General features: G+C 38.1%; 1 protein-coding gene across 1 annotated transcript in view; it reads left to right on the top strand.

Moving 5' to 3' along the window:
• The window catches only part of CHSY3 (chondroitin sulfate synthase 3), a 156,279-nt gene extending 129,936 nt beyond the window's left edge, over positions 1 to 26,343 (top strand). The window contains exon 3 of the mRNA XM_042866348.1: positions 23,696 to 26,343. Coding sequence (XP_042722282.1) covers positions 23,696 to 25,261 — 1,566 coding nt within the window. The 3' untranslated portion in view covers positions 25,262 to 26,343. The remainder of the gene's footprint in view (positions 1 to 23,695) is intronic.
• Positions 26,344 to 26,611: the final 268 nt, after the last annotated feature.

Raw genomic sequence — 26,611 nt, 5'->3', positions numbered from 1 at the left:
TTCCTTCCTTCCTTCCTTCCTTCCTTCCTTCCTTCCTTCCTTCCTTCCTTCCTTCCTTCCTGATTAAAATTGATTCCTCCTTCCTTTAGCTTAGGGTTTTATTTTATAATTTTATGTAGTATGTTCCTACCTGTTTCTAATGTTATCTTTTGAAAGTTTTACCTTTGATCAAAATGCAGTACACACAGTACAGCACAAATATAATGGTGTGAAAGCATGACTTAATCTAAAATTCTTTGGTAATAATTGCAACAAATTACAACAAAAGAGATAATGACTTGGTTAACATGAGTCCTGTCATCTTGTTCATTGACGCATGTTGACATGTGCATTCTATCAGTTCCTAGGGATGGATCTTTTTTTTTTTTTCCTAATAAAGTACTTCAGCTTTCACATGGAAATTTGCAACTTCTTGCATCTCACAGCAGTTCTGATCTAAATTAAGTAGAGCTGATGCTTGTAACAGTAGTAGCAAGTTGTTTTTTATTTGCTCCAGTTGTATCAGTGGTGATTATTGGTAGGTCAAATGTAAAAGATACACTTTTTTTTTGCATACTATTTGATCCCACTTGCATCAGCATATTAAAAAGTTACATACATTTGTAAAAGACATTTGAATCTGAATTGCTATACGCATCAGCCTGTGGCAATATTATTGCTTTTCTCTAGGCTTTGCACAAGTTTCTGCTTATAGTAGAATGTCAGCGCTGAAACATACAGTTATTTTTTGGCAGTTGCTCTTGGAGAGGAAAATAATTTATGAACTAGAGCGATAAATGCCTATGGAGCTTTACATTCCATTTGATTGGAAATATGTATGTAGAAAAAAATTGTGATCTTTTAAAAAGTACTGAAAAGTATTGAATTGTATTTGTTAAAACAACCTTGCAAGTTATACTTACTCAGGTGATCAATTCTATGGGCTTAACTACACCATTTTCCTAGATTTTTAATATTCACATAGGTAACTTCAACAATGGAGAGCAGGATCAATTGTACTATTTTTTACTATATTCATATGTGTCCTTTTGCTGGCTTAAACATCTGTACCATTTGGACAGATTTGTGGTAAAATCATGACAATGATCACAACCAGACTTAAGTTGTGTTTTACTGATGTTAAAAATGTCATAGACTCTTGGGGGCAGTGCTGATGGTTTTCTCCATACATATAGAATTACATCAACATGGGTCTGTCCAAGTTTGAGCTGGGAAATGATACTGTTTCTGTCTTCATCTTCACTTCAAAGGAGGCTTTTTCAGAGACAATGAAATGGTGTGTGAATTTGCAGAGAAAGTTATAGTGCAGTTCTGAGCAAGAGGTATGCAGAATGAGGTGGAATTAGATGTTGAGTTACACCTCCTACTCTCTGCTGTTTCTTTATTGTTTTGGATTTGTTTGTTTTGTTGTTTTTTTTTTCATGACATCTTACCTTTAAATCTTTGTGTTTTTAAATGAGACGTCATCCCTTTCATTAAAAAAAAGAAATTATTTGCATTCATTGCTATAGACAGTAATTACAGTGTATGGAAATTGATGTTGTACTAAAAAAGGAAATAAATCAGTGATTAAATTGCATAGATGGAATAGAGATAATTAAAATATATATAAAAAATGGTCTTTACAAACCATAAAAAGAAATCCATCTGTTTAAAAGAAAATAGAACCAAGTGTAAAATTAGCTTGACTTGTAATTTTTTCTGTAGGCCTTAAACATCTGTGAAAATTACTTTGCTAATGTAAATGATGGGATTTTTGCTTTTATCAGCAAATATTTCATTCATACAAGTAGAAGACTATAAATGCAACAGGCACACCGCTGAGCAGGAAGGTGTAAGTTGGACTTCTTCCATCAAAAGTTGATCAGAGGGGTGCTGCAGTTCTGCTTTGGAGCTCTTACTAGTGCAGGTTCCTACCTTCATACTGCATCCTTCTGGAAGGTCAGAGAGACAATCACAGTCTGTGTGGTCATGCCTTCTAAAGAAAATCTGCAGATTCAGTGAGGAAACAATAATGTAAGTACAAAATAGTATAAAAAACAGCAGCTTAATTCAGGGAGAGTTTATTGCATTATTGTGCTTTCCAAGTATTATATACATTCTTTTAGTCTTTCTACATGTAAATTTACCTGATCCATAATCCAAAGAATTTCCTTTCCTTTTTTTTGTTCTTATTTAATTGTCTCATGGTGGGATTTTCTTCTGCATTTTCAGTGTAGTTCAAATATTTAGTAGTAGATTACAAGAAAGATCCCCAACCCTGAGTTATGTGCCCACAGCACCATGTGTTCACTGTTCTGTAATACTCACCATGCACCTTTAGCTAATGAGAATAGCTGGGCTGTGTTAGTACCTAATGGGCCTCCTATCAGAAAATGCCTGGCTCAAACTGAGACCTAAGTTTTACAGTCAGCAATTATCTGCAGCATAATGCCCAGATATGACAGGTTTTTGGTTGTTAGAGAGAATACTGAAGAGTGCTAGGTAAAATACAATACTTTCTGCAAATGAACATCTGCCTGCACAGTTACAAATGTCAAACTTAACATTTTTTTTACTAACTATAAATAGAGCAGCATCGGCTAATCTCATTCAAACACGGAATAACAATTTACTTCAAGAATAGTAATAACTTTTCTTATAGAGAAAAATAAATAATGTGCTTTCCTATTCTTCTTTTTGTTTTTTTAATTTCTGATGAGAAAGGAATATCAGATGGAACAAAATTTTGTTAAGTGCCAGAGTTTATTGTTTCTCTGAATGGGGAAAAAAGTCATCCATGGCTGTGGTTGAAAAGTAATAGGAAATGAAACAGTGTAAAAGGATGGAAATATAGTTTAAAAAAAAAGTTAAAATTCCATATTTAAGCAAATTATTTAAAATCTGTAACCATGACATTAGTACTCAAACAGCTGCAAATCCCTGAGTAGCAGAACTCATTTATCAGACAGAGATACTATAGTAACAGGCGTGACAGGAAATTGTATAAATGAGAACACATCATAGAAACGTGGCTGTACTTGTAATCAAAGACTTTTATTTGTCTTTTGCTTTAGGGAGCAGAATGAAGGCTTAGTTCAGGGTAAGAAGCTCTGTTCTTCTACAGAGCTTATTTAGTATAGCCTAGACGGATCCTGCCATGTCCCTTACTTTTGATCCAGACATTTCTGGTGAAATAAAAAGTCAGAGAAGAGCAATTACTCATGTTATAGGGATGGGTTAGCAAGAATTTGGTTTTAATTCTTGATTCTGTCAAGGAAAAGAGAAATTAAATCCGGAAGGCAGTAAAGAATTGAAGCACTGAAACTTCCATGCTCAGAAAGTGATGAAAGTTGGGCTTAGTTCTTCCCCTCCACCAATGCTTTTGAGCTTTTATATGAGAAAAAAAGTGTAATTTACTAGACCTATAAGGTAGAGCTGGAAAAATTAGTATTTGGACATACAAGCTGTCTTCAGGTCTACCTGAATATCCAGTGAAATACAACTTGGTAAGAATCACTTGACTCCTTATTATATGAAATCTCTTAGCTCATCTAAGGAGAAACTGTAGTGAGAGAGAGGAAGCAGTGGCACGTTAAGGAAGGTGATAAGTAATTTATTCCAATGAGATCCTATGTGAGCAGTGATTCTTGTGGTTACAGGATATGGGATGCAGACTAGGTTTTATTACTTTTAAAATACAATCACTTAGTATTTTTGTAAGGGGTCTTCTTAGTTCTAAGTCTGAATTTGCAAACTTAAAGTTATTTAAATTTCTTTTTTAATTTGTTTAGTGTTTCTGAGAAACACATATTCTTGTTATTTGTGTTGCTAAATGTGAAATTTCTGAAAGTTTCTATTCTTCACAGCTTAGTTCACATAGAGATATTGAGCTTATTGAATTTGTAATCCATCTCTGGAAAGTAAATCTGTTGGTAATGGAGATACTTTTGAGTGTATTGATATGCTTGTAATTCTCAAGTGGCTGTAAAGAACAGTAGTCTTGGTATCATGAGGTTTAAAGTTAGGTGTACTGCAAATCTATTTGATTATGATGAGCATCCTTTATATAGTGTCTGACCTGGTACTTGCTGACTCATTTTTTGCTGATTCCAAGGTGGAAAGATGCTTGTACATTTCAAAGATCTATTTCAGAGACTTTCTGAAGAAACAATACTGTGCTTGTTTGGAAGAGCAATAAATGTACTTTTTCTGTACAAGTAGATAGTAGATCTGACAAGCAGATGCATTCCGTGTACATTCCATGCAGCAATTATGTAGAAGATGTTTTCAATTGCTAAAGAAGCCATTGCATTGACAGTTCTGCATGACTTCTGAATCTTCTGTGTCTGTTCATACAGTCACAAATAAAGATTGTTCAGTCTGGAGGAAGCTCATAGGAGACCATATCACTCTCCACAGCTGTCTGACAGGAGACTGTGGTGAGGTGAGGGTCAGCCTCTTCCCTCAGGTAATTAGCAACAAAAAGAGAAGGAATGGCCACAGGTCGCACCAGGGGAGGTTCAGATTGGATTTTATGAATAATTTTTTATCAGAATGCATTGGAACTCCCAGAGTAGCAAAAATAATTTAAATTCACTTTTAAAAAGCTCCTGTGCATCAGCTTCCTGAGAGGTATGAAGATAGTTCAACACTGTGAAGGCAGACTTCTGTGCCAAGTGGAGACATTTTAAAACTCCTATTCAAGGACCACTAGGAACTGTATTTCATAAGAAGCAATGATTTTGCATCATTTCCTATTTTAAGTGATTCCATTTCTTCCCTCTCATACTTCTGATCTAAGCCAATTGAATGAAATTAATCTTTCAGACTGCATCAAAAATGAACGTTATATACGAGAAATTGTCCATGTTAAGGCAATGTTTAAACATAATTGTCTGTGGATCCTCCTTGCTCTGGGTGCTGCATCCAAATTATGTTCTGTGCTCCAGGTTTTCTGTGGGAGAGATTGGATAAATTGGAAAATGGATATAATTCTGTGATTATCCTTCTGTATTTATTGTATACAAAAACAGATTTAATGTCATTATGAGTCAAGGCTCCTTATGTGACTGTTTTAAAATTTGAGATCACTAAGGAATTACTTCATAGACACCTCTCTTGGAAAGAAAAGGGAGGACCAGTTCATACATTGGTTTCTATTAAGTCTGAGAGGAAATAAAACTGTTAAGTGAAGAAATAGCTTTTTCAGTTTGTCACCAGGCAAGGAATGAGTTGATGCAACATACATGCTTCCTAACAATTTCCTTTACATAATTTACATAAATGCAGTAAGATCCTCTTAACTAGGTTTTTCTCAAAGTTGTTGTTATATTAAACTACTCTAGGTCACAAGAGGAAGGCTGTATTATATGTATATTATATATATATATATAATATGTATAGTTACAGTATAGTTACTTTTGTGCATTTAGGCTATGTATGTAAAAGACAAAATCTCAGTAACCAGCATTATTTTTGGCTTTTACAAATAAATTAATTATTTAACTTATTTGGTGAAAGACATCACTGCAATTCTAAATGGCGTCATAGCTTTATATTTACATCTGTTTTGGAAAGAAATGGCTTTTAGTGAAGGAAAATATGTTGATAAATGTTTTAGATGCTAAAGCAAATGAACAACAACAAAAAACAAAACAAAACTAGCTGAAAGGAAAGAGAGAAGACCAAAGCTTATCTTCAAAGTGATATTGGTGAATTGATCAGTTCAGCACATTCACTGTAGTGGAAGGAATAATAACCTATGATGTCTCCCCTTACTACTTACACTGTTTTTCCAGCTTACTGGAGGGAGATTCCAATACAGTATTTCCTTCTCCCTTTTCTCATAAAATTTGTGAACTCCACATATGGGAGAGGTCATTTGCACCTTACAGTATTCTGTTGTTTTTTTCTTTTTTTCTTGAAAGGCAAAAGCTACTTGTTTTTGAGCAAGACCTGGTGACATTTCAACCCACCTTCTTATCACAGTGTGAGTGTAAATATGCACATGTCTAGCTACTCAAATCCCCACATTCCACATCTGTTGGCAGTCACAGAGCAGGAAAATCAATTTTGTTGTCTTCTATTTGAATAATCTCATTTCTTTGAAGTTCTCTTTTATCTTCCCCCATTTTGTTTGGTGTATTTAATACATGTATAATTTTATTCTTTGATAGGTATTTGTAAGTATGCTTGTAACAGAAATAACAGCTCCTTGTAGGCGTATCTCCAAGAAAACAAATGTAATGGGATTATTAGGTGAGTTTCCCAAGGCTCTATCATGTTTTTTCAAGCTGATCAGAAAATGAAACTGCTTGAGAAAACTTTCCTTTCATTCTGTGTGCTGTGGACATTTCTATGAAACAGCACTTCCTCTGACAGAGGAACTGTTCTCCTTTTGTCATCCTTATTGTTTTGCTGGTTTTGTTGTTTGTTTGTTTTTTGTTGTTGTTCCTTAATCTTTATGGTTAGCATTTATAGCACTCTTTTCTCTGTATTTTAACATGTTGTTACAGTTTTGGCATAAGATCTATTATACATGATACAGCATATGTAGATTATGAATACTTAAACAGGTTAATCACTGGGCTAGACATGTTTTATGATTTGTAATAAGTCTGTAATTTATTATTGAGGAGCCAGTAAATACAGAGATCTTCTACAATCTGAAATAAATTAGTTTGAATTTTGTGTCTTGACTTAGAAATTGACAATGGGAGGTAATACCACCTTATTCATAACATAAATATTCGAACGTGTATTAGAAAAAATAACATTTTCAGCTGTAAAGACATATGAGCAGTATAAAGTGGATTTTGAATTACCACTCTGTAGCTGGAAGTCTTTTTGGTTTTACTAATGAGCAGCACTAATGAGCAGCTATCTTCAGGGCACTTTGTGCCCTGATCTGGATATCTGGGCTGACGTGCAGCGTATCTCCCCGGAGATCGAGGTGGAGACAGTTAGAGAGCTCCTCCTCCATCTGGACAGTCACAAGTCCATGGGACCGGATGGGCTTCATCCTAGGGTGCTGAGGGAGTTGGCGGGGGTGATCGCTAAGCTGCTCTCGGCTATCTACCAGCGCTCCTGGTTGACTGGAGAGATTCCAGAGGATTGGAGGCTTGCTGATGTGACTCCCATCTACAAGAAGGGCCGTAAGGAGGATCCGGGGATCTACAGGCCTGTCAGCCTGACATCAGTGCCAGGGAAGGTCATGGAACAAATCCTCCTGGGAGAGATCACACAGCTTGTCCACGGGATCAGGCCCAGCCAGCATGGGTTCATGAAAGGCAGGTGGTGTTTGACCAACCTCATCTCCTTCTACGACTGGGTGACCAAACTGGTAGATGAGGGAAAGGCAGTTGATGTAGTCTACCTAGACTTCAGCAAAGCCTTTGACATGGTCTCACACAGTATCCTTCTGCGGAAACTGGCTGCCCATGGCTTGGACAGTTTTACCCTCCGTTGGATAAGGAACTGGCTGGAGGGCCGTGCTCAACAGGTGGTGGTCAATGGAGTGAAGTCCAGCTGGAGACCTGTTACAAGTGGTGTCCCCCAGGGGTCGGTACTGGGGCCCATCCTGTTTAACATCTTCACTGATGACTTAGATGAAGGGATTGAGTGTACCCTGAGTAAGTTTGCAGATGACACCAAGTTGGGAGGCTGTGTCGATCTGCCTGAGGGCAGGGAGGCCCTGCAGAGGGATCTAGGTAAGCTGGATCGCTGGGCTGAGATGAATGGGATGAGGTTTAACAAGGCCAAATGTCGGGTTCTGCACTTTGGCCACAACAACCCCAGGCAGCGTTACAGGCTTGGGGATGAGTGGTTGGATGATTGTGAAGAGGAAAGGGACCTTGGGGTGTTGGTTGATGCTCGGCTGAACATGAGCCGACAGTGTGCCCAAGTGGCCAAGAGGGCCAATGGCATCCTGGCCTGCATTAGAAATAGAGTGGCCAGCAGGAGCAGGGAGGTGATCATCCCCCTGTACTCAGCACTGGTGAGGCCGCACCTCGAGTATTGTGTTCAGTTTTGGGCCCCTCACTGCAAGAAAGACATTGAGGCCCTGGAGCGTGTCCAGAGAAGGGCAACGAAACTGGTGAGGGGTCTGGAGCACAAGTCTTATGAGGAGAGGCTGAAGGAGCTGGGCTTGTTCAGTCTGGAGAAGAGGAGGCTCAGGGGAGACCTCACTGCTCTCTACAACTTCCTGAAGGGAGGTTGTGGTGCAAATGGGTCTGGCCTCTTCTCCCAGGCAAATAGTAGGACCCGAGGAAATGGCAAGAAGTTGTACCAGAGAAGGTTTAGGTTGGATATTAGGAGAAACTTTTTCTCTCAGAGGGTGGTCAGGCACTGGAATGGCTGCCCAGGGAGGTGGTGGAGTCGCCATCCCTGGCAGTGTTCAAGAGGCGCCTGGATGAGGAGCTACGAGAGACGGTTTAGTAGCTTGTGGCACTGATAGGAATGGGAGGGTGGTTGGACTAGATGATCTTGCAGGTCGTTTCCAACCTTGTGATTCTGTGATTCTGTGATTCTGTAACAAAGTGTCCTGTTAATGAAATTTCATAATACCAAGAAAATGAGGAGTCACTATTTGGTGCAGCATGTATCATCATCATGAAGCATATAACTCACTACACTTGGATTTTATTTTTAGCATAAGACTAATTCTCAGTAATGTGCAAACATATTCATTTTAATTAATTTTAATTATTTTTAATTAATACTATATTTTCATCCCGTCTAGTTAGAAAACTCTGCTCTGCCTGTGGAAAAGTAGAATGGCAATATAATTAGGATTTCTTTAAGAAAAACATTGTAACAAACATCCTGCCATGCTTATGTTATTTTAATTGGATGTTTAGCTCAAGGATGGTTCATAACTTGTCATAAACTTTAATGTTAATAAAATCAGCTGGAAGGAAGCACTACTTAAGCTCCTTGATTACACTGTAAGGAGTGAAATCTTAATTTGATTTCATTTTCTTAATTTCTCACCACCTTTTGTTTATTTGCTTTTTTTTGTTTTGTTTTGTTTTGTTTTTTATTGACAAGGTAAGAAAGGGAAAGTTTGTTCATGAGGAGCTCATGCTATTCAGCTCAGCTGAGTAATGGTTCAGTGCAGTGCAAATGCACGAAATTAAATCAGAAACTAAGGCTGGCCTGTTATGCAGAGTAGCAGAATGCCGGCTGGTGAAGCAGGCTGGTCTTTGTGTCAAGGGGCTGAGGAGGCATCACAGAAAATCGTCACATATTGATTTTGTGTGTTGCTTTTTGGTGGAGAATTCAGGCTGGATGATTCTTAATTTCTCTGCTTCAGTCTTTAATTCTCCAGGGGTTACTTATGGGAAAAAACTGTGAGCATTTTATCAGCCACTGGGATAAGGTTTCAGTTGTTCCCAGATTTTGTAGAAGTTGCTGTAAATGTTAGAAGAGAGTATGTGATTGTAAGAAGAGAAAATTTAATCAGAAGAGATCGAATAGGGAGCCTTGGGCCATGCTATATCAATCTGCTGATGCATGTCTTTTCTTATCTAAAAATGGGACTTGCAATAATTTGTTTCCAGGATGTGCTCACCAAGTTAAAAATAAAGAGTTCTATTTTCACTACTCCACACTGATTGTTTTGTTGTCCAGAGGCACTAAATCTCATTTGCTGAATGTTGGTATGATCTGTTTCACAAAAAGAATACTCGCCTGTCTTTGAAGATCTAGGCTTGCAAAAAGACTCCACAAAGGAGGGATCTCCAGCAAGAGATCTTTCCTCAGTGGCAGTCAGCCCTGAAGTCTTCCAGTTAGACGGGCGAATTGCCTCCATCTGTACTCCCATTTCTCACTGAGTCTTTCCTTCCAGGTGCTCAAACAGTGTTTCAGGCCTTGACTCAGCAGTTCTTATACACTCCACCCCTCTATGGCATGAACCAGTGATTGAGCTAGCTGGAGCATGAGCCTTCCCAAGTACAGGGATCCAAAGCATTGTGACTCTTATACAATTGCCCATCATGATTCAGGTTGACACAATGTAAGACAATTTATGATCAGTTTGTGGCTGAGGTTCATGTTCTTTCATGGGCCAGTGCTCAGTAGTGTTACCATAGGCATGCTAGTTGTTTGGTGCAGGTCCATCTTATGTTCTGTCAGTCCCACATAGGTCATCATTGGGTGTCATTCTTGATCTCACAGCGACACTGGAATGCTTTGATGACATTTTGCTCCTTCCAGTGATCCTAGAGACTCCAAACATTCATGGGAGTAGTACAGATGTTTCAGAGATAGCGAGAGGAAAATCTGCCCTCCATAACAAGATACAGGCCATATTCCTGTCCTGGGTCAACACTTCACCTTGCACTGGGGCATGTTCCAGGTGTCTGTGTCACACTCTTTGGCCAGATATCTGTGACTGCATAACTTTTATCAGGTACCAAAAGTGGGGTCCAGGTTTGCCACAGGGACATGATTAGGGTCCCCTTAGCAATGAAGACTGGAGTGTTGACCAAAGTGTCAGTAGACCATGTACCAATTACTGGAGGGACTACCAAACTCCCCACCTCCAAAAGTCTCCTTCAAGGTGCAGATAGGCCACATCACTTCAGTCTTACTTGCACCTTCTAAGGCCATTTTATTCTATGGGTACCAGGTTCCAGATTCTTGGGCAGACAGCAGGTTATTTTCTTTGCTAGTTTGACCTGATTGTTAGTGCCCACAATTTGGATCCTAAGAGGGAAGACCCAAGTAATCTGAAGCATCTTTAGGGCAGTGGGTCTACCAGACCTAGATCTTTCATTCAGATCCTACAGGGTTTCATGCAAGCTCTTTGTCCACCCCAGGGACCAAGAGTCTATCTTTAGAGCAGCCTTAAGGACGCCATTATAATGTTCAATAAAGCCAGCTCCTGCAGATTATACAGCAGATATAATCGTCATTCAATGCTGTTCTCTTGTGCCCATCATAGTACCATCGTGCCTGTGAACTGTGTACCCTGGTCACTCTTTATGGCCTGTGAAGTCCCATATGCTGCCATTAAGTTATTTAAAGCCTTGATGGTATAGGCCTAGTTTGCTTTTGGTATGAGATAGGCCTGCATCAGTCCACTTGCTATGTTGATGCAATTTAACACATATCTAGATGATATCTGACATTGTTATGGGCAGCCCCATGCTTTGGCTGCTGCCCACATTGTTTTCTGTCCAGCATGTTGCAGCTTCTGGTGCAGCCAGTGGGCGATGTTCTCAGAAGAAGAGTTCTCAATCCACTGTACTCAAGTCAATGTGTCGGTTTCATCATTTCCTGGTGACAGCAAGGGGTGATGTCCAGAAATGTGATAGACACATATGGTTCCGTGTTTAACCACATTCTATACATCTAACCACATCTCCTTGCCCCAAATCAGTCAGGTGTGGATGGTCCAGTCTTGGGTGGCCCACTGTGCAATCCAAAGAGCAAACCTCTGATACACAGCCCAACTATCTGTGCAGATGTTCAGTGCATTGTCACCGGGTTCCTTGCTGATAACCATCCGCATGGCTTCGAGCTTTGCCCATTGGCTACTTTGACCATCCCCCTCTTCAAACCATAGGGTGTCAGTGGAAGGATGGTATACCTCTGCTCGCCACTTGCTTGGTTACCTTTGCTGGATCCATCTGTATACCAGGCGTCTTCAGGAATGGCATATTTCCCATCCTGAATGGTACTCTTTTCTGGTGGAGTGACCATTGTCTCTTCTGGCATGTCACTATGGTATGTCACTGGAACAAAGGTCTTCTGAAGTTCTTCCTTCAACAGCGTTGAAGTTGGAGTGCTCCTCTGGCTGAGGAAGACAACCCAACGTGCCACAGTCTGGACTTGGGCTACCCCTGTCTTGGGAAGGAGGGTTAGATCTTTTACCTACCCCCAGAATGACAGGGAGCAAGAGAAAACGTAAGTTTTTTTGGTAACATTTCTGAAAGCAGTGTTAGAACTGTTATTAAATCATAAAATAAAATATGTATTCTTGTTAGTCAAACTAATAAATGCCTTGTTGTAGCTATGGAGTTTACTTACTTTAAAAAGTTAAAATCATCTCCAAAATAATTCATGTATTTGAAAATGTTTTTTAGTATTTTTGCTTCTTGATCTTAAACTATCCCTTCTCATAGTGTTATTAAAAGAAATGAAAATCTGTTATCTAATATTTATTTCCATCTTGGCAAATTGGGATGAGTTGTCCCAACATGCTTTTTAGCACAAAGTAAATTACAGATTCTCTAATTCACAAGCAAAAACATTAAAATCTTTAAAATTAATAGTCACCAACATTTTGTGTCAGAAAAAAAAATGGAAAAAAAAAAAAAAAACTTTAAAGATCATGCATTTAAACAGAAATATCAAATTCTGTTCATTGGATTCCAGAAAAAATGATGGGATGGTGATGTGATGACTATCAGAACTGTTTCAATGTGTCTTGTGTAATAACCTAGTAATTTTTTTAAATTATAAACTTACTGAAACAGAGTTGGATGACTGTATAGCTGATCAGAGATCTGAACATTGTAATTATTCTCCTGCGTTCATTGTTACCACAGAAGCTGATTTACAATTTACAACTTATAGTGAAAGTGAAAATGTGATATTTTTGTGATTAATAGATAACATTGTGTGGACTCACAACATATCCCGTTTTTCAGAATTATACCAGAAACAATTTTTACTCAACAATTGACCTTTTGTTACAGAAAGTTTGAGCAATTACATTATTTTTGTGACAAGTTGGATTTCTTAAGCTTTCGATTTTTCAGTTCTGAGTTTTAATGCAGAGAGTTAAGCAGTGTTCTGTGGCTTGTGATATATGTGATATGTGATACCCAATACTGATGACTTCCAAGGGAGCATAAATCCAGCTGAAGAAGATGCGTTTCTGTATCTTGACTGTTGTCTTCCATGGAAACTGTACATCTTATGTTGCTCTGCAAAAGTGGAAAAGTTCTTCCTTAATTGATTCAATACTAAATCTCCTTACTTTTGAAACACCTAATTCATCAGTTTTAGAAAACATTGAGAAAAATAATACATCAGTTAGAAAAATGTAAAACATAAACATAAAATATGAAAGTCAGGTTCAGGACTGCAAACCCCTACTGAACCTACTGAGGTAAATTTCTTCTCTTTATAGGATCATTTTAGATATTTTGCTGTTCCTTTGCATATATTCTTCTGTATTTGAGTGTCAGTGCTGTATGATTTGTCTGCTGATAGGCTAAATTATAAGATTTTATGTCTTTACCATATATTTTTTGTAACATAGGCATTTTCACTGTACAGATTTACTAATCTGGTATAGCAAAGCGTTGGTGAAGTATCCGTATGAGGACAGCTAGCATCATGTGCAAGAAAAGCATCTTGAAGCATCCATCTTATAATGTCTGACCTGTGTTGCAGGAGAACTTGGTTTTTGTTTGTTTTGTGTTGTTGTTTTTTTTAATTCGAAGCTTTTCCAAAAAGAGATATAAAAAAAGTACCTGCTGGTACCTGCCAGTCTTAGCAGAGCAGCACTGTTTTATGAGAGCTTGATCTCACATTTTCTTGATAGAACTTGGCTTAAAGAGAGCAGATTTCAAACCAATGTCTTTGGCTGTCACAGAGTTATGTCTAGATCTGAATCCGTGACAGGGGCACAAGCCCAGAAGGAGACAAAAGAGAAAGGAATAAAAACTACCCTACCTTTTAACGGCGCGGCCGACCCCGGCCCGTGACTTAATGAGGCATGGCACATTGCGGGCTGTGCGCTCCGGGAGAGGGGGAGAGGGGAAAGCGTTGGAAGATAGCAGATGAGTCTTAAAAAACAACAACAACAACAACAACAAAAAACCCAACGGCAACGATGTGAGGAGGAACTGTAATTTACTAAATCCAACAAAATCCAACAAAATGAGGGAGAAAACTGTCCAAAATACGAGGTGTTATGCTAGTAGACTGCAGGGGAACCGCGTGCTTTTCTCCACGACAAACTGAGAGTCAGCGAGAGGGAGAGCAGCTGGTGTCGTGCCATGAGCTGCACCTTTCTTCTTTTGCCTCCCAGTCCTCCGGGAATGCCGCTCCTCTCCTCCCTTCCAAGAGCCCAAAATACCCAACAAGGGCAGCCCACAGAACAAGAACATTAACTCTTCAACTCCCACTGCTTTACATCATGTTCTGATGTGGAATATCAATACATTCATTAATGTGGAAAAAAAAAGTGGGGTTGATATTTACCTTTATTTTTTAATCAAAGAAGAGGGCAAACAAAAGAGTTATAAGTAATTAATGCACAGTTCTACTTTTTGCAAGAGTCCAAAAAACTTTTGAGCACTGCATGTTTTTTATTTTTATTTTGAGCACAGTTTGGTTTTTTTTTGTTTGTTTGTTTTGTTTTGTTTTTAGCTAGAAATTTCCCTTTAATTTTGTACCCATGCAAATATATGGCATGGTAGATTTTCTCTTGTTAATCACAGAATCATAGAATCTTTAGAGCTGGAAGGCCATCTAGTCTAACTCGCCTGCAATGAATAGGGACATCCACAGCTAGATCAGGTTGCCCGTGGCCTTATCCAGCCTCACCTTGAAAGTTTAAAGGGACAGGGCATCAACCTCATCACTGCGCAACCTGTTCCAGTGTCTTAGTGGCCTCACTGTAAAAGATATTTTCTTTATATATTATGTTTTTCTTAAGATTTTTTTCTTATATCTACCCTCTTTGAGCTTGAAACCATTTCCCTCTGTTCTTCACCACAGACCCTTCCGAAGAGTCTGTCCCCTTCTTTCCTGCAGCTCCCCATTAGGTTCTAAAAGGTCAGTATCAAGTCTCCCCAGAGCCTTCTCTTCTCTAGAAAGAATCAGATCACCTACATCTCTCAGTCTGTCCTCGTAGGACAGGTGTTTCATTTCATGGATCATTTCTGTGGCCTTCTCTGAAAACACTCCAGCAGGTCTATGTGTCTCCTGTACTGGGGACTCATATCTGAACGCTGTACTTCAGCTGAGGACTCACCAGTGCAGAGCAGAGGAGCAGAATCATCCCCCTTGACCTTCTGGCCATGCTTCTTTTGATGCAGCCTATCATTGCAGGATAGGATCATGCAGGATATCATTGGCTTTCTGGGCTGCGAGGGCACATGGTTGGCTCATGTACAACTTGCCTTCCACCAATATCCCCAGCTCTTTTTCAGAAGGGCTGCACTCAATCCTTTCTTTCCCCAGCCTGTGTTGGCAGGAGGGTTGCCTTGACTTCGGTGAAAGATCTTGCATTTGGATTTGTGAACCTAATGAGGTTCACCTGGGCCCACTGGTCACATCTGTCTAGGTCCCTCTGTGTGGCATCCCATCCCTCTGGTGTATCAACCACACTCCACAGCTTGATGAGAACGCAATCGACCCCACTGACAGTGTCATTGATGAAGATATTAAAGAGTATCTGCGCCCTAAGCAAGCTCACCTGACACTGAGCCACTGACCACCACTCTCTGTACTCAGTGCTGCAGTCAGTTGTTTGTTCATTGAACAGTCCACCCATTAGATCCATATCTCTCCAATTTGGAGAGAAAGATGTTGTGAGATACCATGTCAAAGGCCGTAGTGAAATTGAGATGAGATAAATTACATCAGTGGCTCTTCCTATGTCAACTGATTCAGTGACACCATCGTAGAAGGCCACTGGGTTGGTTAAGCAGGATTTGCCCTTTGTGAAGCCTTGCTGGTTCTCCCATGTCACCTCTCTAACTTTCATGTGCCTTAGGAGAGCTTCCAGGATGATCTGTTCCATGATAATTCCCAGCACAGAGGTGAGACTGACAGGTCAGTAGTTCCTGGAGTCATCCTTTTTACCCTTTTTGAACATGAGTGTGATGTTAACTTTTTTCCAGTCACCAGAGGCTTCACTTAATCTCTTATCTTATGTATTTAATTTAATTTGTGTATGTATTTATTTATTATTTATTTAATGTGTTCAGAGACAGTGCAATTCTTATCCTTCATTTTGCAAATTTAAACAAGCCAAATAACATTCATCTCTTCTCACAGAACAATTTGCAGTCCTGGCAAATACCATTTGCATTGTATTTGGGCCCACATATTTCATGAAGATGTGGATTCAGATTTGACTGTAATTGTCTACTGTGTCTTTCAGAAATATTCTTACTGAAGCAAACACAGGATTTCATTTTTCTTTTTGGTGGAGGAAACACTGATGTTTTCCATTCACCTTGTCTGCTACCATGCTAGTGTACTCTTTATTTGTCAGTTCTTTTCAGTTCAAACAAAAATCAACATTCCTAGGATATTTGTTCACCTACCTCACATAACCATGAATGTACAATTTTGTGTGCTGTCCTGAATTTTGCCAAGTTCTTTGCTACTTCTATTGGATGTTTCCTCTTCCCTCATTATGTCTGTGACTTTGTGTCATGAGCCAAGTTCTGAACTTTCTGCCACTGTCACTGAGTATGGTAGGGCTCCTTATGGGCTTCTGTAAATGACTTCCCTCCAAACTAGCAGTTCCCTACTTCCTTGTAACTAGTTGTTGTCTTTCTGTTGTCCATTTACTACTATTTTGTAATTTTTAAAAAAGTCTTACTCTTTCAGTCCTGAACTAAGCTGACAGTTCTTCTCATGATACTACACCAAATTACTTGCTGATATGTACTTTCCCTACCCAGAAATGTATGATCACCCACTGGAAAGCTGCAAGTTGGATTTTATTTCACTACAAATTATTGAGAACATTCTATTGCATATGTAGCTTTCTCTCAAGCTGCACCATTATTGTTATAATGTTTTTTTTTTCTCTTGTCTTTTGATTAAGATACTTAGTATGCTGCTGTTTAGCCAGTTATTATCATCCCAGACTTAGATCTTGTGTAGATTCTTCATGTGGATGAAATGCCTCTTTAAGTCACTGGAAAATATTAAGTCTTCATGTTAAGGAGAACAAAATTCTAAAAAAAAAGCAGCATGACTAAAGATCAGCAATAGTTCCTGTTGATCATGTTTCTAATTTTTTTAAAAGCTAAGTTTAGGTAAAATGTTGGGCAGTTTAGTAGTATTGTAGATTTAAGAATAGCTAGAGTGGCTGGCGGATTAAGTAGCATGTCTTTGCTGTTAAATGGCATCAATTGCTTTTAAACAATGCTCAAAGAAAAATTATGTTAATTTAAAATCCACCGTTCTCATTCCATTATTTAATATGCAATAGTCTTGCAATAACGTGTGTTGGTTTGGGCTTTCGTGTGTGTGGAGGAAGAAATTTTTTTTTTAATTACATCAGTAAATCATGAAGATTACAATTTCTGAGCTTGCAATGCAAATTACATTGTACTTACGTATCATCTATTGTATTTCTCTGCTGCAAAAATCAAGTGTTGCCTTTATTCTAATTTGGTTCATCTCTTCCTTTTCTTTTCTTTTCTTTTCTTTTTTTTTTTTTTTTTTTTTTTTTTTTTTTGGCCTTTTCCTTTTTGTTCCTGCTTGCATTTCAGAGTTCCATTGGGCATGATTAGATTATCTGTGTTTCTTGCCAACCTCTAATTTCAGCTGACATTAAAAGAGGCAAGCAGCAAGTCTTGCCAACTCTTCTATCAGTTCTGCTATAAGAATGGTTTAGAAGCCAGCATACTCTTCAGGAAAATCACAAAGGCATGCAATATGAAAAATTAAAACTTTGTGCATACCTTTGTTGCACAGAAAATAACTTTTTCCATTCACCACTTTCATTAAGTGATCAGTAAGTGATTGCATTATGTCATGGTTATGTGTTTGCTTGGCCAAATATTCTCTCTCTGCAGTAGCATGTAGAAGAAACCAAGGGAGAGGTACAAGGGAATAAAGGCATATTATAACTCTGTCTCACCTGATTTGCCATCAGTCTGTAGCACTGAAATGTTCTGGAGAAACTGTACTTTTGTGTTGATCATATAAATGATAGAAATCTCCCATTAGGGTATGGGCTTAGGTTTTGCATGTAAAATTCTAGCATCCACAGCTTGTTGTTCCAGTTAATTCTTGAGTGTGGCAGTCCCCACTGTAAATTCAAGCTGGGAGATGCAGAGATGAAGCACGGCCCTCCCGAAAAGGATTTGAAGACTGGTGGATAGCAAGCTAAATGTGAGCCAGCAATGTGCCACAGCTGGAAGGCCAACCATATGCTGGGCTGCATCAAAAAAAGTGTGGCCAGCAAGGTGAGGGAGGTGATCCTGGTCCTCAAGATTTTGTAATGATATGTCACCTGGAATTCTGTTCCCAGATGTGGAGTCCTCAGTAGAGGAGAGACATGGACCTGTTGGAGTGCATCCAGGGAAGAGCCACAGAAATGATCCAAGGGGTTGAACACTTCCTTATGAGGACAGGGTGAGAGAGCCGTGTCTCTTCAGCCTGGAGATGAGAAGGATCATGGGAGATCTGTTAGTGTCCTTCCAGTATCGAAAGGAGGGCTATAAGAAAGGCAGGCTCTTTAGCAGGGTCTGTTGTGATAGGACAAGGGGAAATGGTTTGGAACTAAAAGGTGGGAGATTTAGCTGGGATATAAGAAAAATGTTATTTACAGTAAGAGTAGTAATGCACTAGAACAAGTTGCCCAAAGATGTGGTGGATGCCCCATTCTTTGAGACGCTCAAGGACAGGCTAGACAAGGCTCTGATTGAGATGTAGATGTCCCTGTTGGACTAACTGACCTTCTAAGGTCCATTCCAACTCAGAATGATTCTGTGATTCTGTGAGTCTGTGATCTCTGGTTGATGTGTCAGTACCTTTCTGGTTTTGAGTCTTTTATGTATCAGAGCTCCTATATGAGAACAGATTGGGATTATTCCTATCCCCCTCCCTTGTGGGCCTACCTCAGAGCTAGCCTTCTCTAGAATACTCCCTTCCATCCTAGTCATCTAGTAATCTAACAGTACACACGAGTGATTGTCCAGTGTCTTTGTCTTCCTAAGCTATCAATTTTATTTGGAACAATAAGGTATTGACAAAGTAACTGCAGATGGTGTTCAAGGTTCAAGTATGCTCTGGACTTACACAGCTTTGCTGTGTAACTGGAAGCACAGTTATGCTTCCGAATCATTCTGGACTTGTTACTGAATCACAAAATAGCAGGGACTGGAAGGGACCTCAAAAGATCATTGAGTCCAGCCCCTCTACTAAAGCTGTTTCCCTTTAGCAGTACATAGCAGGTATCCAGATGTGTCATGAATATTTCCAAAGAAGGAAACTCCACAACCTCTCTGAGCAACCTGTTCCAGTGCTTTGTCACCTTCACTTTAAAGAAATTCTTCACATATTTTGTGTGGAACTTCCTATGTTGACTCTGTAGGTCCTGTTTGCTCACTACTGAGCAGTGAAGTTACATTAGCATGTAATTGTCTACTGTACAATTGTGTAACATTACAGAGTGCAAACAACTGTCATGCAATCTCCCATCATTCAGGTATAATTAGAATTGCTTTCTTCACATGTAGTTTACATTTTTCTGCACATAATTTAATCTGCTGTTTTATTACCTAGCCATTCAGTATCATGACAGCTTTTGAAGGCAGCTTTACATTTATCTAGCTGAATGGTTTTGATTTGAATATTTCCAAGTATCTGAATTGCCTCCTCCTAAGTAATTTCTTTTTCTAGATCACTTACGATAGCACTGACATGTTTACACCTTGCATAGATCCATTCTCTGAGAAGAATAGCCATCTTTCCCTTTGCTTCCTAGGATCAAACACCTTCAGAAATTTCAAGAAGTTAAGATCATGTTGAAGTGATTTAATCTAGAACTTAATAATTTGAGATTTAAGAAGACTTTTTCGTTTCCTACAGTATTGAAAACAATTTTCTATGTGGAACTAAGATTAAAACAACAACAACAACAAAAAAACTTAAAGTAGAAAAGCGTTTTGATAATTTTCATAGAAATTTCAGATCTGAAATTCTAAGAAGTCAAAAAAATGTTATTAAAATTTTTAAATGAAAATGTCATAGTGGTGTATTAAAAATAAAAAAGAGAAATTTGGTTCCACTGGATTAATTGAAATCAGCTATTTCAAACAAGTTATTGTTACAACTGCTATGGCTGCACTTTGCAAGGAGAAAAAAAGCATCATCTGAAATTTTCAGAAAGTTTATTTCTCTTTTATTTGTTCTCTGCGTTAAAGTGGTGTTTGGGAATTATGATTGGCTTTGGGCAAACAGTGCGTAAGAATGCTCAATACCTTTCTTCACAAAGATTTTATACATCCAGTATTATATATGTTCTCAGTTGTTTTCTTGTTATTGAGATAGATTAAAAATATTCAGTAACAACGATGAAAATGGTTTAGTGCAGCTTTATATATGTGCAATAGTACTGTATTACTGAGTTGATAGCAACTTCTTTTCATTGCTGTTGTTAATCTGTTGTTGATTATCAAAATTAAGTCATTAATATAATGGAGTACATCTCACTGTGATTTCAGTGGAGCATATCTAATAAAGCAAGGCATCTGAAATTTGAATGCAATAAAAATGCACTATTTATGTAAATAGAATATCCCTATTGAATGAATGCTGCTAGTGAATCTGCTGTGACGCTGAGCTTTTAATAAGTCGAGGTAGGGTTATGAAATGTTTGCACAAGGAAAGTGTTTAGTTTTACAGTGACTGTCAACTGCTTAAAGTATTTGTGGTAAAAAACATTCTAATGTTTTTTAATGTTTAAAGCTCCTTTAAATGAAACTTGCTTTGAAGATTGAGATGCCATAAGATAAATGTGTAACAGTTGTTATGATTGTTTCAATCTTACTCAAATACTCTTTTTGTGGAGAAAGAAGAGAAACTTGTGTGATAATGATCAGAGGATATAAAAAAGAGAGGTACACTGAGGATTGTGAAGAAAGATGCGGATAACCATTCAGCAAACAGCCTTTACTTCTTTCTTTTGTTTTCAAAGTTACACATTTTCTTTTCTCTCCTAAAAGGAAATTTGAATGTGAAGTTCTGAAAGTGAAAATCACAGATTCAACTTTTCCCATAAATAATATAACCATTGGAATATATTTGTGATTAATAAAATACTGTTACTTCTGGTGTCTTATGAAAGCAGGCATAGCTGTTGGGAATTTGTTTCTGCAAGAAGAGTTGCCTTGCAAACCACACAGTAGACAGTTTTAATTAAAATGGAGAAGGAAGAGAGTGGAGCCTGTCACTGGAAAGATGGAAATGTCACCTGATCAGATGTTGTTTTTGTGTGATTAAAAACATGAATCATAGGGGCAGGAGGGAAAATGACTCTTCCAAAGATAAAGTGTCCTCACTCAGGCCATACCCAGTCCATTCCCAGGAATTTTTCTCTAGAATTCAGTCCTCCATCATGTAACCTTTCTGTTCTGTCATTGTCCATCTCTCATCCACAAGGAATCCATGTTTTGATTTCACCAGTGATGCTGGTAACCCTCTCCCAGAGAGTTTGTGTGCCTACATTCCTGAAGGTCTTCACCTTTCCAACTTCCCCTGCTAGATCAGAGATTGATCCAGATGGACAGAGGTCCCTTCCAGCCTCAACCATTCCTAGATTCTGGGATTCTTTAATTCAGTACTTTTAGTATTGTTGCATATTATCTATGACAGCAAGGAAATAGCCACACCATGCCCTTGGTTCAACTCATCAGAAGTAAGAAGAAAAATGCCTCTCTAGACAGGACTAATGCGTTCTGACAGTTTTAGACAGGAATTCTGTGAATGCGAATTGCATGAATTTTTTTTTGTAACTAATATTGTCACTCTGAAATAATATCTGCTAAAGGCAAATTTAAGATTGGTGAATGGATTTTTTCATTATTAGTTCGTTGGGGTTTTTTGTTGTTGTTGTTTTGTTGTTGTTGTTGTTGTTGTTTTTCCTGTCATGATTAGGCCTGGTTTGGCCTGGTTAATAAAACCATGACATTTCCAGTGTAGCCTAAACATGCTCACCCGAATAATAGTACACAGGGATTTGCGGCCAAAATGGGATGGGGAGAGAGGTTCTATAAATTTGTCGTAAGCCTCTGCATTTCTGAATATGACATTGTCTATTTTTTGTACATGCCAATTGTTTTTTGAATACTTGTTGTAGATTTTAGCTTGGTAAGAGTTACTGTATGCTTATTGCGTTATGCTTATTATTATTTCCTGTAGCAAAGTCTCCATTCTTTGAAGAAATGCAGTAAAATGGTTTACACATTTTCAATCTGAGACATTGTGTCATTGGATGCCACCTATCTTGATTTTCTCAGTATATTAAAGACAAACTTCAATACTAATCTTAAAATCTGATTATACCTAAACTTACAACACATAATGGAACACGATTTTCTGTCTCATTAGCACATCTTCCATTTATATTCATTACTGACCAATCTGGTTTTAGATGAAAAAGATCAGATTCTTTATCTACCATTCAGTGGCAATTTCTGTTTTCCTGTGGAATTAATAGGTGTTGTGGATCTTACATTTATTCATGGACTGAATGCTTTACTTCTCCATAATGCTTTTAAAGAATGAATATTCATAACATTAAATATATAGTGAGCCAAGCTTGCTTTTAAGCTGAGTCAGAAGAAGTTTTATGATTTCTTTGTAGTTCAGCTGTTTGGACAGAAGCTTACAAAGACTAGATATTTTAAAATCCTAGACTATATATCTCTTCACTATTTAGTAGACATTACAATCAGTAATTTGTCAGAAGTAAACTTTTCTTGCCACAGAAGTATGTTGGAAATCAGTTAGGATGAGTTATGCTAGCAGAATCAGTAGTTTATTTGATGTACTATTGTATGTATCTCTCCTGGCACACAAATTCTAATCATTATGGATCTGTCCCTTAATTCTTTGCCCCTTGTTGGTCCCCAACAGAAAAAAAAAAAGAAAAAAAAGAAAAAAAAAGTTGTGTTGAAATGAAGTCCATTTACTTAATGAATGCGGAGTAGCACTATCCATCTGAGTGTGGGTGTAGGAGGTACAAGCACCTATGAGCTCTGTAGATAGAAATCCAGGGTCATGTTAAAAAATGCATCTTCATTGGTGCTAACCTTTTAGTAAGGATCTGTGCTAATTAGGTTTTAGATGTATCTGAAGACTTGATGTTTCATGCATAACATCCATAGTTCAGCCTGCACATGAGAACTCGGAAAAATTACCAATAGCCCTCAGTTACAAGTTTGATTAGTGTTGCAGTTAAATCATAGACTCGTAGAATGGCTTAGGTTGTAAGGGGTCTTAAATTCTATCCATTTTCATCCCCCTGCCATAGGCAGAGCTGCCACCCATCAGATAGGCTGCCCAAGGACCCATCCAGCCTGACCTTGAACATCTCCAGGTGTGTTCCAGAAGCTGGGCATCCCTAGCTTCTCTGGGCAGTCTGTGCCAGTGCCTCACCACAATCTGAGTGAAAAATTTCTTCTTCACATCTAACCTAAATCTCCCCTTTAATGCCATTCCCTGTTGTCCTATCACTGTCACAATGTAAATGAAGTAAAGATGGCCCCAAAATATCTGCCCTTCTGTTTAGTTAGGTTTAGTTACTTACTGTGGCTTGTACTGTAACTAAGACCAAAATCAATCAAAACCAGTAGCCTCTTGAATACTTCAAAATTCTGTGCTTAAAGACAGCTGTGATCTGTCAGAATTGCTAATGACCAACGGTACCAATGTAGATCATTCTGTAGGAAGAAGCAGTGTCTGTTAGTTAATGTCTTTCTTTTTCTCTGTTTTCTAGATGCAGCAATTGTTCCACGAGAACTATGAACACAACCGCATGGGTTATATTCAAGACCTTCACAGCAGCAAAATTCACACAGCTATAACACTTCATCCAAACAAAAGGCCAGCCTACCAATATAGGCTGCACAATTACATACTGAGTCGCAAAATTTCCGAACTGCGCTATCGAACCATTCTTCTCCATAGGGAACGTGCCCTCATGAGCAAACTTAGTAACAGCAAAGTAACGAAGGAAGATCAGCAACTGGGAGTGATACCATCTTTCAATAATTTCCAGCCACATGAAAGATCTGAAGTCATCGAGTGGGAATTTCTAACAGGAAAATTTCTTTACTCGATGGTAGAGGGCCAACCACCCCGGCAGAGTGTGAGCAGTGTTCTGCGGGCTGCACTAGATGACACTGTGATGCAAGTCATGGAAATGATAAATGAGAACTCTAGGTCTAGAGGAAGACTGATTGATTTCAAGGAAATACAATATGGATACCGCAGGGTGGATCCTATGCATGGGGTGGAGTACATCCTGGATTTACTGCTCTTGTACAAAAGGCACAAAGGAAGGAAAGTTACAGTTCCAGTGAGACGTCATGCTTTCCTTCAGCAACTGTTCAGCAAACCTTTCTTCAGAGAAGCAGAAGAACTAGATGTAAGAAGCCTGCTGGAGGACACCAATGCTGACACACAATCTTTCTCTTTTCTTTCAAATTCTTTAAAGATTTTTTCTTCATCATTCCAAGGCACCAAAGACATTGTGGGACACAGTGACAAGAAAATACATATTCTTGTCCCTCTTATAGGAAGATTTGACATTTTCTCAAGATTTATGGAAAACTTTGAGAAGACTTGTCTGATTCCCAGACAGAATGTAAAGTTGGCAATAATTCTCTTCAGTTCTGAGTTAGGACAGGATTCCAGTAAACACATAGAGCTGTTTAAAGAATATAGCATGAAGTATCCTAAAGCAGATATGACCCTGGTTCCTATGGCAGGAAAGTTTTCCAGAGGTTTAGGTCTTGAAATGGCTTCATCCCAATTTGACAATGGCACTTTGCTGTTGTTCTGTGACGTTGATCTGATATTCACACCAGACTTCCTACAGAGATGCAGAGAAAACACTATTCAGGGAGAACAGGTTTACTACCCTATCATCTTCAGCCAGTATGATCCAAAAGTAATATATGGAGGCAACCCTCCAGCTGACAGTAGTTTTATTTTCACAAAAAGAACTGGATTTTGGAGGGAGTATGGATTTGGAATTACATGTATTTACAAAAGTGACCTACTTACTGCTGGTGGATTTGATACCTCAATTCAAGGCTGGGGTCTTGAGGATGTAGACCTCTATACTAAAGTGATAACATCAGGCTTGAAGGCTTTTAGAAGTCAAGAAGTAGGAGTTGTTCATATTTTTCACCCAGTTCATTGTGACCCCAGTTTAGATCCAAAACAATACAAAATGTGCTTAGGATCCAAAGCAAGTACATTTGCTTCAACCATGCAGCTCGCTGAACTCTGGCTAGAGAAATATTTGGGTGTCAGATACAATCGAACTGTCTCCTGACATCCCAACCCATTTGGCCTTTTAAAGGGAGTTTACCTCATTATTTTTTTATTTTGATGTTGTATTTTTAAACTCCCTTCTCTTTGTCTTCCAAAGACTGCTGACCTCAAACCAGATGAGTCTGCTGTTCACTGATGTTTCTTATACCTACTGAACTGATTAGGTGAACTCTTTCAGATTTCTTTTATTTGAAAATCAATCAAACCATGGCAATCACACAATCTCATGGAGCACATCCATCACAAGAGACTACATCAGAAGATTATTCTTTTTGGCTTTAGGATACAGTATCATCTTTGTTGCATTTTTCAGACTTGATGTGATACAAATATTTAAAGTGAAGGTACCACAAAAGTGCTTTATGCTTCTTCTGGGGATGGAACTTTGTTAGATAAACTTGAGTTTTATAATTTATATGAGGACTTATATGTATAAACACTACTTTTCTTCATCTTTAGAATTTTTAAAGTAAGCGAATAACTATGATTGTACCTTTATTTTTAAAAAGGAAGAAAAACCGAGGAGTTGCTTGCAAATGCAACTGGTACTGGCTACCAAGTTACCTTAAACGTCTTATTAGAGTAACAAACTCCTCGATGTTCTTCACTCTAAGTGTAAATGAACTTTATTTTCACAAGGAAAGGAATTTAATCTAATCCTCATATACATTTTAGGAGATTTCTGAACCAATGTCCTTCATTTGCAGACAAGAAGCTATGACATAACATGGTCATTTATGGTAAAGTGCAGGCAAACAACATTCTTTTTTTGAAACATATAAGTTGGTGTTTCTTTTTAGAATGGATCTCTAATATGTAATTTTCTTTTACATTCCTCTCATAAACTGCACTAGATAGAGAGCGTTAGAAGTTAAAGCTGTATCTTTTTTTTATGTTTTCTGTGAATATTGGTACTCAGAAACAATTTGTTGTTAAAATTAAAGTAATTGTAGGATAATTATTTAAGTTTCAAAATTTATAATTGCTGGTCAAAATTCCTTGCCAATATATTTATATTAGTGGAGGTTATAAGACTGTGTTAAAATCTATCTCTCTGGACAGCCTGATGTTGTCGTATTACTGATTTATGGAGTAAAGTATTTAAAATGATATCAACTTAAGAAATAATGGAACCAACTTTTTGTATTTTGAAGAAATGTTTATATGGGGATCTACAAATGTGCATGTGTGTGTGCGGTGTGTGTGTATATGTCCCTCTATATACATATATATATATATATGTATATATTATATATATATGTATAGAGAATCATAGAGAATCATTTTAAAAGATGTTCCTTTTTTTTCATTTCAGGCAGTGAATTTGTTATAATTATTTTTACCACATACT

The sequence above is a fragment of the Lagopus leucura genome, unplaced genomic scaffold (genome assembly GCF_019238085.1).
Source record: "Lagopus leucura isolate 7727_CA_CO unplaced genomic scaffold, USGS_WTPT01 Super-Scaffold_810, whole genome shotgun sequence".
Taxonomy (NCBI): Eukaryota; Metazoa; Chordata; class Aves; order Galliformes; family Phasianidae; genus Lagopus; species Lagopus leucura.
The sequence above is the reverse complement of the archived record's forward strand: the minus strand, read 5'-3'. Positions and strand labels throughout refer to the sequence as shown.